The sequence below is a fragment of the Pagrus pagrus genome (genome assembly GCF_965226575.1).
Source record: "Pagrus pagrus genome assembly, chromosome: 6".
Classification (NCBI taxonomy): domain Eukaryota; kingdom Metazoa; phylum Chordata; class Actinopteri; order Spariformes; family Sparidae; genus Pagrus; species Pagrus pagrus.
In genome coordinates, this window is record NC_140190.1 from 10,712,096 (window position 1) to 10,730,125 (window position 18,030).

Consider the following 18,030-nt stretch of genomic DNA (forward strand, 5'->3'; position numbering starts at 1 on the left):
TGTATCCACTCTCTGTGGGTGGCCCAGGAAATAGTCAGCCACAGCTCTCATCATTGTCTGCTACAGAGACATCAAATGACTTTTGTTTGCATAAACAAACACTGAAATGACCACCGGGCACTCTTCAAGAGGCTTCTCTCGCATTCAGAGAGAAGAGAGACCATTGTTAATACGTTTAAACAAAATTAAAAGCTGATTATCGGCACACCATGCATTTAATTGAGGAATACTGAATGCTGCCAAACCTTTTCAACAGCTTTGGATGCAGCTCAGTCATTCAAATGGACACACAGCTTTTTTCTTGACAGCGATAAAAGGGGCTATTTACGTGGTTAGATAAAGCTTTTTATAACAGCGGTGCAGTGTAACCCTTTCCTCCATCCCCTGAGCCATCAATAGCAGCAGTCCACTCATAAGTAATTATCCCCTGTACTATGCTGAGCAATAGGCCAGCAGACAGACACAGAGAGGCCGACTCATCTAATTCACTCTCCCTCAGCAGCTTTTTTCATGCTGAAGTGTGACATCGGCCCTGCTCGCACATGCTAGCAGTGCATTCTGAGTGTGTGACGGAGGCTTTAAATCAAATGTGGCCACTCCAAACAGCTCTGTAATCCCATGATGGGAGTCACAGGGGAGCTCTGCTGCAGATGTCTGCTCGGCCTGTGCATCCGACGCCAGAGAGCTGCCGAGCTCTGAAAAACACGACTTAACAATTCACACAGTGTTGGAGCTGGTACCACTTTTTAATGAAATGACCTCTGAATTTGTGTTTTAATGAATCCATGACATAGCTTCAGTTTAAGTGATGTCAAGAGGGTCCACATTAATACATAGATAGTAGCTATTCTCTTTATCTAATACTATCTCAGCTGTTAAGTACGGACTTCTTAGTAAATGTACTTGCCTAAAAAATGATCTCAAATCCACTAGTGAAACGTTGCTCTTTCACTGAATAAACGTGGAGGCCAGGCTGGAGTGAGGTCAAGTTGGCATCTCCTGAGGCCCTATGGGAGCCTGAAATTCTCTGGTTCACTGTGTACTATGTTTGCAGTGTTATTTATTTATTTTTATTTAATTTCCTTAAGGATGATACATAATTGCACAGCAACAAAAGGTGGTGGTAGTGGCGGGGGTTGTCCTATTTCGCAAATCCTGACCGGGTTAATCCAGCCGTGGGTGTCAGGTAAGCGTATGCTGCGATCTGCTCCAGTTGGCAACATAACTCAAGTTCTCTGCAGTCAGTACGCTTAGCTGTTACACACGCAGGTTCAACAGGCAACACATCTGCATACATCAGTAAGCAGTGAACTTGTGTTTAACACTGAACCACTTGATTCACTGGTCTTTGGCCAACATTAACAGCTCTGCCCACTGATGCATCTCCAGGGAAAAACTGGACTCTAAAGCGCATCTGTGATGAAGACTTTTATGCACCAGTGGACATGGAAAAAGACTAGAGATTTCAACTTAACTGTTAACTACATGGACACCAAATAAAGTGATTCGATTGGCATCGACATGCCCCAAAGCATTTAATCAGAATATAACTTTTTTGACATGTGTTAAGTGGCTCCACCCACTGTGAAGCATCCAGTCTGCCAAAAATATAAAAGAAACAGAAGGACAAGAATGATATTTTTTAACTTAACTTTATTCAATTCAAACATTCATTCATTCTGCCTGTTAATACAATTTTAAAGCTGAACCCAGATCATGTCCAGGGAACATTATTTGTGTTTCTGGTTCAATGGATCCTGGCTTCAATCATCTTTTCAAACACTTCTTTTTCTTATTATCTATTAAGATATCCAAACAAAAGAGCTGTTTCGGCCACAGACAGATTTTGTTTTGCTACATCCATATTTCAGTCCTTCTCAGAAGCAGCGTTACCTAATGTTACCTCCCCCATGGGAGGCGTACATGCGCAGAAAGAACATATTTATTCCAACCAGAGAAAAGCAATCAGTTTAAGCCTTGACATGGTTATTAGGCGCTATTAGTATTTTCCTATTGATTAGATTAGCAAAGCTTTACAACCACCCCTCTCGATCTGATTGAACATTAATTCAGATCGGACTGAATTGGATTAGTCTCTTCCCATTGAGGTGCTTACATGAGGCATTTTTATTCTGATTGGGCTATATTATGATTATTAGTGAAATGCAAACACTAAATAGTTAATCCATGTATTTTAGCAATTCTTTCTTGAAAGAAACAAGCCCACTAAATCACTACCGGCAAGACATCTCTGGCCAGTGGTTCTTCTCAGTTCATTATCTCTGCCGGGCATAAGCGTGTCTATTAACTCTAGACTAATCAATACATCATTGAAGACGATGTTAACTAACACACCAAATCAACTGGGAAAGCATGGCTCCAGCGTTGCTGGCCTTGAATTTCTCCCTCCAACACAGCTTCTTTTCATTGTCGACAGTATTTTTTTTACCTTTCGTCCTCTTCTTCTCACGCTCATGCTGATTGGTCTTTGATGCTCCAGGGAGAGCCTGGGCAGACCTTTTGAACTCCGGTAACCTCCTCTCACGGTGATGCTGCACTGGACTGCAGTAACTCAAGCGGCTGCACAGCAGTTGACAAGCCTGCATTTCCTTGTTCTACAACACGCTGCTAGTCAACTTGAATCTCAGTAGCACACAGTGTGTTACAATGCAGCTATCAGTGCAGTTTTAGATCAAGTTGAACACAAAGTGCAGCTGCCTCCTGCCGAACGTCCTGTCTCCTCTCATTGTCAGACGCTGTGATCTCAAGGGGCCTCTCTGATTTTACAGCCATCCTTGTTGAGGGCTCTTGTGGAGTCTGCAACAGATGCCCATATGGTGCTTGAGAGAGGCTTCAGAATCAGATATGTCATTGATGCTGTTTTTAAACACCTTGCGAATCACCACTGGTGGATATAAAGAGGTCTGCAGAAGTCTAAAAACAGCCTCCCTGCAGCTGCTTTTGACAACACTGACATTCACTATATTCAATGACTGGTCTGCACAAGTAAACATCTTGATTTCACGTTATCGACCATTTTCTGACATACTAGAAGCTTCACATTATAACTGCCGACAGCAAAGGGAAAGACCTGATCTTACATCTGGGATCATTTTCCTTACTTGTGTTGAACCCAATCTTTACTGGCTCACCCAAAGAGGTAAGTGAAGCAGCTGAATATCCTGGGTATCTGCTTTTGTGGCTTCATAATTATTGTTGTAGTATTGTCACCATGTCATTATGGAAGACTATAAGGAATAGACAGTCTCAATTTAATATACGAATTACATCTTCTTCTTTTTTCCCCGTTAAAAGTTTTTTTTTTCCCTCAACATGGCAAGTTTTTCCTCACTGGAATCGAGGCTCTAAGGACAGAGGATGTCATTCACTGTGCAGATTGTAAAGCCCATTGAGGCAATGTGGTTGTGATTATTGGCTATATAAATAAAGTTGATTTGATTTGATTTGAATGCCTTTAAATGACCTACTAAAGCAACTAAGACCATGAGCAAAAAGATGAACACCAACTGCTGCTAATTGTGGCTAGTAAGCTCGGTTAAGTGTGACACTAGCAGTTGTATTAGCTGACTCTGCTTGGACTTGGAGCACGCTCGGGGAGTGTTGGTGTTGCTCATGTGAGAGTGTTTATGTGCTGTGTCACACTTCCAAATGTTGTATCATGGTTTGACAGCCTTCTTGCTTAGTTCCTGATATAAAAGTTTTGTAGTAGTTGCAGTTGTATGAATAGCAGAAATGTTAACTGCCAATGTTTTATTCTGGCGACTGGGCTGCCTCCGTAGATGAACCCTAAACCTCAATCACAACAAAAACACTAGATCCATTTATTTTTGTGTAATGTTACAAAAGCCAGCACTTGTATGAACACATTGTCAGTTATTGTCAGTCTGTGCATGTTGAGCTGTCCCAACACATCATGTCAAATGGATGAGAGGAGGGTCCGATTCCTTACAAAGTAGATATAAGAGAAAAAAAATGATCCTTATTATCACAACCTGACCAAAACCATTTCTGTCAGCCCAACTGATGAATAAGTAGCCATATTTGGCCGTGACGATGAATACAGCTTTATGCGTGGGAGGTGATGAGCAATGTAACTGAAACAAGTCAGTTCATGATAAGAATGTTAATGCTATTATCAGTCATTTGTAGTTTTGGAAAAGGGACTTTGGAAGAAAGAGTACAAACCATAGATGAAACCTATTAGAATTACAATTTCATAAATTTACATGTATATCCAGCCTGAACAAATATGCATGTTTATGTATTTAAATGACATATTTTGGCATATGTGTCACATATATAATTATTTATACATATAACATATATGTATTTGTATCAATGTGTAATATACAAATGATACATATATTCATATAATATTATTAACATTTCATCATATATATATTTTTGATATAATAATATGAGCATACACAAAAGTTACTATTGGTTCTTTATATATGTTAAACTTAAATCCTTATATAGCCTATTTGAATGACATATATATTGTTATATAAATTCAACATATAGACATTTTTCATATACAGTCGTGGTCAAAAGCTTTCATACACTTGAAAAGAACATGTGTATCATGGCAGTCTTCAGTTCCAACATCAGTTGTCAATTAAATCTTCCCATAGTTGGAATAACTGTAATAGGACTTTCAGTATTTTATAGAGTGATATTGCTTCTTTTAAGAGGATGTTTGCACCACCGCTGGTTCCAAACAACAAAAAGAGCATTCAGGGTACATGAGGATACAGAACATAAAACTTTACATGAATTATTGCTCACCATAATCACCATATAGTGTCCAAAATTGGGATGAGAACATGCAGTCGACTGGCTTTATATACACTCACCAAAGTCACAGCTGGACAAACAGCTTGTGCAACACCAGCTTCTGTTTTCTCCTGACAAAAATGAAATAGGGGCTCAGTTTCACATTTCACCTACATTTACATGCAAGTTGCAGTTTATTTTATGTATTTCTCTAAATATACTGTGTAACAATGATGTCATCTGTACAGTCTCAGTTTCTATAGGAAGAGGAAAGTATTACTGTGTTAGCTCGTCCTCAGCCATGAAGTTGTTGGTTGTCTTGATAACACATCAGTCTTTAGTCTTTGGTCTTTAGTAACAGCAGTGTTCTACCTGAAAGTTAAAAGATTTCACTGCATGAACTGCAACAAACCGATAAGTGACACTCTAACGGGCTTCAATAATGCACAAATCAGTGTGAAATCATTGCTGTGACTGTCTCCTTTCTCCAATGTGGTGTGCTGCGTCATCAGAGGACTGCGGGACCCACAAACACCGGTGGTTCCCCTGCAGTGCGAGAGATCAGCGATGGGACTGGAAACACAGAGAGAGAGGGAGGGAGGGAGAGAGGCTGAGAGAGCTGCTGCAGAACAACATCCAGCCTGGGCTGAGGAGTTAAACCGCGCACAGTGACACGTCTGCTTCATCCAGGCATTAATCCTGTTCTGATAGCCATGGTAAGTTCACTTCTGTGCTCTGCTGGTGCGGCTCTACTGCTGCTGCAGTTCTCTGTGCTGCAGGATTGTTCATTCGACTAACCTTGAAAAAAATGATTGCAGCAGGGCTGTTTATAATGTGCAATGTGCATGTACAGTGGCTGGTTTAGTGACTCTGCTTCACTGGGGCCTGTTCGGGTGGTCTGTACTGCAGCAGTGCTGTTGCGTAGCATAGAATTATTCACAGGTGACACTGACAATGTAGACCTCTAGCAGTGCACACAGCTGCAGCACACATACTTGACTCCTGTAGTCTGCTGCTGATGATCACATTGTGTTATCCGCTCTGAAGTAAAACACAGACCTATGTCTCTGAGCGTGTGTTGAAAGGTTGTAGATTGCAGCATCACCTTTGCAATCCATCGTGGATTTACGCATGCACCACCGGGGACGTCACATGCTGGGTCACAAGTCTGCAACTGTAGTGTTTTGAGCTACCACTCATCCATAACCAAGACAGATGGCTTGTAAAGATAATGAGCTCTTGACCAGAATAAGCAGCAGTTACTTCCAGGAGGGGCTGTGTTTTTCAGCAAGGTGATCCTCCATTGATCACCACTCTGAGAGAGAGAGAGAGAGAGAGAGAGAGAGAGAGAGCTTCAAAATGTGTTGTCGCCTCTTTTGCGTCCTTCTTTGTGTATGTTTAATATGCACAGTAAGCACAAGTTTTCGTCAGGATGATTCTGTCAGCATGTATTCCTTTGTTTACTCCTGGCCTCTACTGAGCTACTGAGTTTCCCTCACAACTTCCAAACAATTTCTTTTCCTTCTACTGGCACCTGGCACGAAAGATAAAAAAGTGCTAAACAAGCTTAAAGTCTTGACTATCCTGTGTGGCCTATCTCCTCCTTTCATACTGCAACTGTGAGCCACACAGCTGGCACTTTAAAACTGGGATGTATAGCAGGCGCCTGCTTAAAAGCGGGACACTCAAACCGAACACAGTCGAGTTGGCTTACCTTAATTTCTTGTTTTGAGGAAGCTGAAGTCATCAATTATCTTCTGCTTTTTGTCTCGCTCACTGAGCAGCCAATCAAGCCGACACTCCAACACCTAAAGTTTGAGTTCACTTGCGGGACTTAAAGGAGACAGATGTGGGTTTTGGAAGTTGTTTGGGATATATTATATGTTGCTGCTAATATGTTATCCTTCATTATGAATGTGAAGTACCAGAATATTTGCACTGAAGTTGCCTTTAAGGTATTTGTTGTTTCTCCCTGGGGTGAAGCTGTTGTCCTTGGTATCTTAGCTAATCTCTTCACCGCAGCCTTTTTAGGTTTTGATTGCACCCATAGAGCACTACAATCTTGTTTTTCCATTTTCAGTAAACCTGTTCTCTGTTGTGTCCCTTCCTGCAGTTGTCAAAGCAGCGGTGGCCTCTGGCCTTTGTGGTTTTCATCCTGACTTCTGCCCTCTCAGTGACGTCCCTGCCTGCCGACATAGAGAAGGGAAGGAGAAAGGTGGTGCATGTGCTCGGTAAGGACATTTTTTTTCTTTCCTGTTTCTTATAGTTAGTAGTAGTAGCAAAGTAGCAAAGGCAGGAGCTCTTCATTTTGCACTGATCTGCATAACTGTTACAGCATGTTTTAGAAAACCTGGCTGATACACTGATGGCTCCAGAGGCGACTTTAGTGTTTCTATTATTTATGATTTTATTTAGTGTTATATACAGATGACACCTGAAAAATGCTCTTGTTAAATCTAACCCTTCCAAAGAAAGAAAGGAGAAAAATAGTCAGAAAGTGCTCACAGGTTTTCAAATTCTCACGAGGAGTCCAGAGAAGGATCGTGAAACTGTCCAGGAACATGCACTGAAACAATATTTCAAACAGTATTCCCAAAGCCAACGCTGTGGTAACCCGAGAACGTTAATTCATTATCGAAGCTGTTAATTTCCAGTCTAGCACTAAGTATTCACTTGAGGACTCTGATAAATCTCTAACATTTTAACCACTAAGAAAACTGATGACATCGGGGATTAAGCTAATTAACAGCATGAGACCTGGCTGTCCATATTATCTACAATGTAGAAATTTAAAAGAGTTACATTTCTATATCTTCAAAAGACTCTTTTTTTCTGCTGACTGGATATGCATTTGATTTTACGAGGTCTTTATATGCTTTATTTGTAAATACAGTCTTACAGCTCCTTTGCAGATCAAGCAAAGCAACTACAGCCGTTGAATAATAATGATGTAGTGAGTGAAAAGTACCGATTGAAAGTGTAAATTTGCATACATGATAAAAGTTGAGTATCACACAAATTTACATATATAATATGTAATATTTCTGTATTTAAATGTCTGAAAATGATTAGACCTTTGGTTTTTATTTTGTTGAGTGGTGTACTTACATTATCCTAAATGTTCAAACCAGAGAAATCATACTTTTATTCAAGGTAATGGATGGGTGTTACACAGTGAAGCAGCCCGTCCTCATGAGAAAAACGACCATATAAATCAACTGTGAAAGCAGCTTCTTAAGACCCATGTTTACGTGTCCTGTTGGGTGGTGACCTCTTGTGGCTCAAGTAATTATTACAGCAGCAAGGGAGGAAGTCAGGTGAAGTAGTCGGCTAAATAGAGCGACAGAGTCCGTATAGGAAGAAGATCTTTTCCTCATCCTAACCAGTTAGATTTAGTGCCTAAACCAAACCAAGTAGCTTTACTGCCTAAACCAAACCATGTAGATGAAGTTCCAGTAAGTTGAGGTGTTGCAATGAAGACAGCAACTCCCATGATCCCACACTACTTACATCTTTTGTTTTGATTGAGAGATCCCTAGTGGAATAAAATATGTATTCTGGGTTTAAAGTTGTAATAATTATTTTTTGAGGATAACTACACAACAGGCATGGCCCTGACAAAAGAGTTTCTCTTGCAGTCATTATAGCCTAATTAGCAGTTAGCAAATGGATATGCAAATCTAAGTCCTGTATTTTCCACCAACTTCTGAGAAAAATGATCTGGAGCTTTCAAAGTTTCTTTTCTAGCTGGTCGTCTTTCTTTTTTTTCCGTCTTCTGTCTGATGCTGGGCAGGTAGCGTAGATTTATCAGAACCTATTTGCTCTAATTAACAGCTGCCTGCTGCTTCTAATCTGCCAGTTTTACCACGACAGTGTGATGCATGCAGACACGCACATTAACCTAACTCCCGTCACACAGGCGCTCCTATCTGCAAACACCAGCGGTAGTTGTTAACTTCAGTCCCACTGCCAGTGATGTCTGTAAAAGGTGTCTCCTTAATGAAACACGGAGCTGTTTGTCCGAACATCTGTCTGTTGCAGCGTTGCCGTCAGTGTTGGGAAATAATGTGCTCAAAGTTTTGATTAAACACCACTTGATGCTTTCATGGCTGCTGGTGATAAACAACTTTGCAGAGTGCACTAAGCACTGACAGGACTAATTGCTGGCTGGCGTGGATAATTGTAGGTGCCTTTATCTAGTCACAACATAGCAGAAAACCTCTTGCAGCCACTCATTAAATGTTTTAACCACACTTGTTTCGTGTTCAGTCTTTTGCTGCCTAGATACACACAAACAGAGTCTAAGTGAATGTCTGCCAAACATGCAAACTAGGTCTTGTACTGGCCATTTGGAAGAACAGCCCTGCGGTTTCCATTAGTTTCAGGTCTTATGGTGAATTGCTCTCGGCAGAGGTTGAGGTTCGAATTTGGAGTGGGTAATCTGATGACAGGTCCGGGCAGAGAGTGAGTTAGCTGCTTTTCTGCTCTTGATATGCTGGATGTTGAGGTACTTATGTGACAGCTCCAGTAAACAGCACACTCTGTACTAGCTGAAGCTGATTCAATTTTGAGGGTATCTCACTGCGGTAACCCCTCACAAAGAGAATCAGATTACATTTCTCCTTCCTACGTCAACATTAAGGACTTGGCTATACATATTTGCATGGCAATGGAAAATTCGTCATGCACTCCGTTGTATTCACCACCTTTATTATTGCACAATAATATAGTAATTAATTATGGGGTTGTTAAGTAATTCTTGAAGCATTTTTTGTTATATTTGTATAAAATGTCTTAACACATTCAATTTTGGTGCTCATCAGTGGCGGACTTAGGATGTTTGAAGTGCAGGTGCGCATAAAGGCACTGAAAGGGTACTTCACCACGTTTTGTTCCCTCAGAATTAAGTCATTTCACGGTGGGTTGTGACGAAGAAAAAAAAAAGTTAACCCAGTGTTTAACAGCCACTTCTTTCAAATTTAAGCTTATGGGAAAAATGTCTCTGGGCTGGTGTGCATCACCTGACTTAATTACATGGTTTAGCCATTATCGCTTAAATGCTCGTCGCTGTTCCTGGGCGCTTGGTTGCAGGCCTCCATGAGCCCGTCCAATCATTTCATTCAGCCTGTATAAAATCATTGGACATCCCACCTGTCCGTCTACGTATGTACCTGCCTAACCACTCGCACTTTGCCTCATTGCTTCTACAAAGGCTGCAGTGTGCGTACACGTGTCCTGGAGGAGTGCTTTCAAAAGTTCGCTTGCTCTTTCTGGTTTCTACAACATTACCAGCCTCAGGTTTAATATGACATCAATCAACGCCCATTTGGAAAATCAAAAGGAAGTATGAAAGTAATGAGAAAGCTGGCCAGCAAGATTAAACAAAATGTCAGATATTTATCATTCACCACTGAAGTGCTTTGATAAAGCGGCCCTCCCTCTTCTCTTTCTCCCCATAGAGGATGACACCGGAGCGGTGATAGTGCAGACAGCTCCTGGTAAAGTGGTCACACATCGCGGTGGCTCCATCACTCTGCCCTGCAGATTCCACCATGAGCCGGAGAACACCGACCCTGCTCGCATTCGTATTAAATGGACCAAAGTGACTGACGCGCTGCAGTTTGAGGACGTCTTTGTGGCACTTGGAAGGTAAAAATCTGTATCTGTGTTTTTAAATCAGTCAATTTGTATCTGTCGTTTTAATCAGCGTTTCTGTTTCTCAGTTTGCAGGGCCCAATCCAATAGATAATGATTGGATTGATTAAATAGATGTTATGTACTGTAACTGCCACGAACTATAGATGCTATGCACACATCCAAATAGTAGTATATAATGTGAGTATTTTCAAAAAAGCAGTAGACTTAGGCTCAGGAGCAGGGACAAGCCTCAATCAAACCTGGCAAACCTACTTATTCAACCCACATTTCCTGTTCGTCTCCGTCCACCCTCCCTTTCTCTCCCCCTCTTCCATTTACCTCTCGACCTCATCCCTCCTTCTGCCCATCCCTATTCACATCCGTGCCAGAGCGGACAACACTTCCTCTGCTTCCGTACATCCATTCAGCCATCCTCAATAGCCAGTACTTCCATTAAACCTTTAAACTCACATTGTTGGCATGGTCGTTGTTGGTGAACCCACTCGTATCATAAAAAATACATTGCTCTTTTCATGAGGCTATAAAGTAAAAGTAAAGTCCAAGTCTAAAGCATTTATTAAGTTGAAGCATCTCTCAGTTATTTTGCTCATAGCGACTTTTATAGTGGTGAAAGAAAATACTGTTTCTGTCACGTCTCTTCAGGCAGCAGCGCGTGTTTGGATCGTACAGAGGCCGAGTGTTTTTGGAGCAGGCAGGACCAGGCGACGCCTCAGTGATCATCCAAAATGTCACACTTGAGGACTATGGACGCTATGAGTGTGAAGTCACTAACGACATGGAGGACGACACAGGCTTCGTCAACCTCGACCTGGAAGGTCAGGAATTGAAGAGGCTGCTGTCTAGAGATAGATCAGTTCACATGAGACTGAAGTGAAATTCATCCACTTTAAACATCACACTCAACAGTAGGCCTGTTTCTGTCACCTGCAGGAGTGGTGTTCCCCTACTACCCCCGCGAGGGGCGCTATAAGCTCAACTACCACCAGGCGGAGGATGCCTGCAAACAGCAGGACGCCATTCTGGCCTCTCACTCTCAGCTGCACAAGGTGAGTTTCTGCCTCTCCCTTGGTTCAAATGTTTGTCATGTTCGAGGCAGATTAAGAGAGACAGTCACAGATCACTACTAAGGATTTATTTCTCATTTATACTTTCATTTAGAGCCACTCTTCTAGTGATAGCAATGCACTTTCTTTCTACAGCCCTCAGTCATAAACTGTTTTAGATCAGCACTAAGTCCAACATTAAGAATATGCATATGACCAGAGCAGACATTTTACTGCAGGTCCCTCCTCCTGTTTTAAAAAGCCATATGCATGAAAGTCCAGAGTAATGAAGTTATGTCAGAAGAGATAAACCAAATTCGCTCAGCTCTTAATAATGTGTTTAATCCTTCAGTGTGCCTCACTAACCTACATTATCTCCCTCTGCAGGCCTGGCTGGAAGGGCTAGACTGGTGTAATGCTGGATGGCTGGAGGACGGCTCAGTCCAGTACCCTATCTCTCATCCCAGAGACCAGTGCGGCCGCAAGGACACCCCCGCTGGCGTCCGTAACTATGGCTACAGGCACAAGGAGGATGAGCGCTATGACTGTTTCTGCTTCACTTCCAAGCTCAACGGTGAGGAACAGAGAGAGATGTGGGTTGGCGGGCTCGGCTGTGTGCACATGCGTGTCTGTATCTGAAGATCAGAAAGACTTTGTAGTCCATCTACATGATCACACAGCTAAATATAAACATTCAACTGAGCTTCCAGCATCTGTGGCTCACGAGTAGAAGAGAACAAGACGCTGACGGAGCTGGATTGTTGTGGTGCCGTATAGAAGGAGGATATATCATCAGTGTTGGACTGTGGGGAAATTAGGCCCACGTCTCTGATCTGTGCCTATGATCTCGCCGGCCTAAGGCCATTGGATTTAGATCAGGCTGCGTTGATTCTGCCCTGCTAGGGCCACAGTGTTCTCTGGGTTCAATGTGTGCATTGCCTTTCATCTCCCGTTTCTTTGATTTACATCACGTTCCCACAGAGACTGCTAGTATCTCCGTCACACGCACCACCTCCAGGTTCACAAGCCCAAACAAACTTGGGAAAGTCGAGGCTGGATTTGTTGCTCGCGTCACGAAAGTTATGTGTAGTCCTGTAGTCATAGCAAGTCCACGTGAATGAGAGGAGAAAGGTGCAATAACAGCTTTTATTCTGTCACTTGATTATTGAAATTGAAAACAATGATTGTGGAGGATACCAGCAATCCATGTTTTAATAATCAATATTGAAGAATATTTAATTAAAGGTCCAGTGTGTAGGAATAAGTGGGATCTAGCGGTGTGGTTTCAGATTTCAACCAGCTGAATAACTTGCCTGACCTATGACACTATGGTGGTGACTCCAGGTGATTATGCACTACTGAAAACACAATTATTAATATTATATTCCATTTCTGCATATAGATCCCACTAAATTACACATGCTAGACCTTTAGTTTGATAGTTTGGGATACTTATATGCATTCTTGATGAAAGCTAGATGAGAGGATTGATAGTACTGCCATGTCAGTTAGATAAAATCAAACTAATTCAATGTCAGCCTATACAATGAGCACCTTTTCTCTTTGCAGGCAAAGTGTTGATTTGACTCTTTTGTACCGTTTTTGTGTGGCTTAAACAAAAAAAGATAAAACACATTAATTAGTGGAGCTGTTGCTCCCCTTTTGTTATGCTAAACTAAGCCCAGCTCGCTTCATATTTCCCCTACGCACATGAGAGTGGCATTGATCTTCTCATCTAACGCTCAGCAAGAAAACAAACACGTGTGTATTTCCCAAAGCATCCCACTCCCTTAAAACATCGTGACACACAGTGCACCAGTGGTTCAGGGAGTATTAAGCAATTCAGTTTGGAAAAACCCGTCCTCAAGCCTGCCTTCAAGGTGCCTCTTTGAAGTTCGGATAAGAATTCAAAACTTTTCATACTTTCTAAAAACTTGATAGATTCAAGGCAGTGCTCTTCATTTCAATCATTAACAAATTGAGGATAGTCTCACCTGCACTGTGAAAAAAAAGAAAGAAAAAAGAAGCAGTCCCTGTGCTTTTCTTCAGCGAGAAAAAGGGTGCATGACAGGAGCCTAAAACGATTGCTCATGGCTTCCCCTGTGTGTTAATTATTGCGGACAGTCTGTTGTGGGCAGGAGGTTTCAGCCGTGGTCATGACCGATGCCGTTGCTCGGTCCAGCTGGAAGGCATTTACTGAGCGTCCCCCGGGGAAATATGAGACAATATTCTGCCTTTCTAATAGCAGCAGTCACGTAAACAAGCATAAAATCAATAGCTGAACCGAGCGCAGAGCTGAGGCTGCAGACATGATTTTCATGATGGCAGTTTTTGTTTGGAGAAACCACCAACCTCTTTATTCTCAGTTAGGGAGCTCTTTTGTCTTTTAGCCCCCTTCTTAGAAGAAGCTACCTCATGATTCAGCCCAGTTCAAACAATTCAGCCAATCAGGATGCCAATTTCTTTAAAACTGCGAGGTAAAAAGTCTCCCCAGAGGTGAGATGAAAGCAAAAATGGAAGCGTTTTAAGAGTAATTTTGAGCTGGTGTGCCGTCCGCTGACAGAGTGTTGCCTTTTCGATTCTGAGCGGCTGCCCAGACGGTTTTTGGAGTGATTTGATATTCTGAACACAATCAGACAGAGATGCCAGGAAAACTGAGAATATCTCCCCTCAGGGCTCGGCTTGTCTCTGGGGCTTCGCTCTCTTATTCACTTCTCTTTCTTTCCGTTTGCCCTCCTGAACAATGCACTTGCTCTGTTTTCCTTCACCTTTTCACATGCTCTTACAACAAAGATCTTCTCCTCTCCTCTCCCTCTATTTCCCCCCAGGCAAAGTGTATTTCCTCAAACGCTTTAAGAAGGTGAACTATGCGGAAGCGACGAAGGCTTGCATTCGAGATGGCTCAGCGGTCGCCAAAGTGGGTCAGCTGTACGCTGCGTGGAAGTTCCAGCTTCTGGACCGCTGTGAAGCCGGCTGGCTGGAGGATGGCAGCATCCGCTACCCCATAGTCAACCCTCGCTCTCGCTGTGGAGGATCCCAGCCCGGCGTCCGACACCTGGGCTTCCCTGATAAAAAATTCCGCCTCTATGGGGTCTACTGTTTCCGCATAAACAAGGAGGAAACAGCAGGTGGTAACGAAACGACAAAAAGCCCGACAGACAGTTTGAAAAGGAGGAAGAGCAGCAACAGCATCCCGATGAATGCCACGAGGGTGATTTAAAGTGAAAAGACTGAGAGCAGTTTTAGATTTGACTACAACAAATGTCGCCTAGCAGCCAGACTCCATTCATCGCTTTTTAAAGTAAAGCGCTCACAGACATAGTGTACTCATTTTCAGATTCGCCAGAGAGAAGAAGCGAGGCTGTGTAAAATTGAGACTGACATCTTTATTAGGGTGATTTTCCTTTCGTCTCCAGTCAGTCAATCATCTTAAGGAGTCACTCTGTTAGCACATCTGTCGCTGGAAAACGGTAAGATTAGACAGCAGCTTGATCATCGCTCAGGCACACAGATCAGATGAGAGAGGTCTGCCATGAGGATCCTTGTTTACGTGTGTGTGTGTGTGTGTGTGTGTGGGTGAATCATAAGTTGGCCCCTGCTGTGGTTCCTGAGCCACAGCAGGGGTGTGAGCCAGAATCCCAGTTTCAGGGTGAACACAATCATTACTGGGTGAGACGGGATGAGCTGCCTGACTGTAGGGAAAAGAGCCCTGTAAGTTTTGATTGTACCGAGTGTCATCGTCTTGCTTGGTTAGCAACCCTCTTGCACAATGGGAGCCATTTTTCTCATTAACTAGTCCTGGCAACCTCATCATCAGAGCTGAACAGGCTGAGTAGTAAATGCTGCACTAGCTCCAAAATATTTGCACTTTGAATACATAGGGCTTTATTTTATGATAGCATCCTAGCTTAGACTTGAGCGAGCATGTATTGCTTGGCTGAGGCTGAATAAGCAGAAATGCAAAGCTACAGTAAATGCTATTTACCTCTCATAATGCACTTCTAAGCTACCTGGGCCTCCAATGCACTATTAACCTTCCACCTTTATTACGGAGTTTGCCACTGGAGACCGGATGAATGTTCTGGGAGAAAAATAAATGTCTTGAAAGAGTTGATTTGAACAACATGTGTTTGGATGCTGTTTTTCTTTCTATATATAACTGATTAAATGAGTGCAGAGGTATAACAAATGCACTTGCTTCCATACACTGTGCACAAGTGGTCATTGAATGGTCTGATGAGTTCAAAGAAGCACAGTTCAAACATTCACACACTGATGTGTTATCATGCAGAGTCTCTAAGCAGTGCATGTAGAGGATACACACTTTAACAAGATTAAGGCCATGTTCAGACTGCAGGAAAATCAATGTTGTTTCTGAAATGTGATCTTCAAGTAGACTGTATGTACTTGCATTTGCAAATGATCAGATCGGATTTTTGTGTTCACTACCCTATCTGAATGGGTTGCTATGGGAACAACGTATGTATGTGTCAGTAACTAAGTAAAACTTTTGACATATTGTCGCACTGCACCACATATTTTGATCTTAACGCTAAATGAAAATGACACATGACTGTCCCACACATGCACAACACGTGTTAATGTTCTGAGTTTTACAAGCTGCAACTCTACTCAGGGTGGGCCTGGTCACTAGTTTTACAGGTATTTAATTATAAACCAAAGTATTGATCAAATTAAAATGATGGTTCTGGATGAAAAGTCAATCGATCACCGCAATCAGTATTCATGTCTGTTCAAATCTGATGGAAATCCATCCAATAGTTGTTGAGATGATTCAGTCCCGACCAGAGTGTCGGACCGACAGATGGATCGACCAACCAGTAGATGTACACTGCCATCAGAGGGTCATCGTACAGTGTTCACCAAACAGTGCATTTTGTCAACCGAGACTCAGCGGATGTAGTCATCTATCTCGTGGCGCTTTTACCTTTGTGTAATTAACAGTCATACAACAATTATGTGAGCAGGAGTCACAGCTGGTGAGTGATGAATGTTTTCAGTCTGGAGTGTGTGTGTGTGTGTGTGTGCTTCGCTCTGCCTCGTGTGTTCGACTGTTTGCCAGCGAGAGATACTGCTGAGAAGTGAACCTGGCTCTGAGTGGGAGCATTTTGGTGTTTCGCCAGCACAACAGAACAAACCATGTCATCGCCATAGCAACCGGCGGCATATAATTAAAGTCAAGTTCATTGAAAGTCCAACATCATGAAATAATTGCTGTGAATGACGAACTTAAGCAATTACAAAAAAAAAAAAAAAAACCCTGACTGTTTGCTGAATATTGTCAGCTCTGTGATTTTTCAAAGGGAAAATGAGGCTCCAGAATGACCTCGATGATCAAAGTTGATGATTTTAATGATTCGCTGAGTACTCTCACCAGCCCCATTAGTCCGCGCTACTGCGTGAATATGGAGTCACATCCACTAAATTAATAAGCAAAGTCCTGCTTGATGCACTGTGACATTTATAATTTATGGTGCATTATGTATTCCGCATTTCAGTACTGAAGCAATTTAGATGTTTTTTCATGTGCTCAGGATTGTGATGGTAACCCTTTTGAAATTCACTTTGCCTGGTATTTAGCGGCTAACTCCATCTTACGTAAGAGCAAGGTCGTCATAAATAGCAGCCGCTACTTCACATTTTGACTGCCAGCACTTTGGCAACCAGAATTGATGCACGTGTGTGCAGAACGCCTTTGTTAACAGGATTATTGACGGTAATAGTCGCTACATATTGGGCCAAAGATTTCACAGATGGTGAGCTCAACAGACCAGGCAGTAGAAAATCCTCATGAGACAGAACATTAGAGAGGTATTGGCCTTGATTGAAGCTCCCTCACGCTCCCTTTATTCAACGACTACAGAAACATTGAACGTAAAGACGCCGAGAGAGAGGACGGACAGGTAGAAAGATGGAGGCGCTGAAAGGCAAGTGATTGAACCCTTTAAACGAGACGGCTCTGAAGATGACAGGGCTGTCTTCATTTCATCAGAGTTCCTTGTCGCCTATTTTTTTTTTTTTTGAGCACGAAATGAAATTAGATGAACCTATAACAACAGAGTGCTGCCACACAATAAATACAAAGAGATGGCTTTCACCGGCCGCTCATTTATCAGCTTGTGACAGAGGTCGGGGCCTACAGAACAAGCCGGAGATAAAAGCAGAGAAGAGGCGTTCGGTCACAAAGAAGCTACAGAAAATACAGAATGATTGGATTGATTATAGTCAAATACAGAGATAGAGGTGATTATGCTCGATTAGACCTCTTCCCTGCACAGACTGATGATGATTCCCTGATTCTCCTGCTAGTTTCCTTTCACTGTTTTCACAAATGACACTTCTGCCATCCTTATAAACCTTTATGACAGTAGATATTTCCACTTCTCATAGCAGGAAAATTACAGACTCCTCTCCACTTGAGTGCGTCGGTTACGGTTTATTGAGCAAACATGCAGAATTCCCAGACCCTTGAGACGGAGAGTGAAGTTACTGACACTTAATCATTGTCATC

General features: G+C 42.4%; 1 protein-coding gene across 1 annotated transcript; it reads left to right on the forward strand.

Annotated features, from left to right (window-relative positions):
• Window positions 1–5,334: 5,334 nt before the first annotated feature.
• Window positions 5,335–15,623, forward strand: hapln4 (hyaluronan and proteoglycan link protein 4). The gene is made up of 7 exons (XM_084354404.1): window positions 5,335–5,513; window positions 6,911–7,028; window positions 10,257–10,446; window positions 11,098–11,270; window positions 11,386–11,501; window positions 11,886–12,072; window positions 14,327–15,623. Exons 1-7 carry the CDS (start codon window positions 5,511–5,513, stop codon window positions 14,716–14,718), a joined length of 1,179 nt encoding a protein of 392 aa, XP_084210530.1. The 5' UTR covers window positions 5,335–5,510; the 3' UTR covers window positions 14,719–15,623.
• Window positions 15,624–18,030: the final 2,407 nt, after the last annotated feature.

Coding starts and splice junctions, on each gene's coding strand:
- hapln4 (XM_084354404.1), top strand. Junction 10,447..11,097: donor GTCTTTGTGGCACTTGGAAG/GTAAAAATCTGT, acceptor ACGTCTCTTCAG/GCAGCAGCGCGTGTTTGGAT. Junction 11,271..11,385: donor CGTCAACCTCGACCTGGAAG/GTCAGGAATTGA, acceptor TGTCACCTGCAG/GAGTGGTGTTCCCCTACTAC.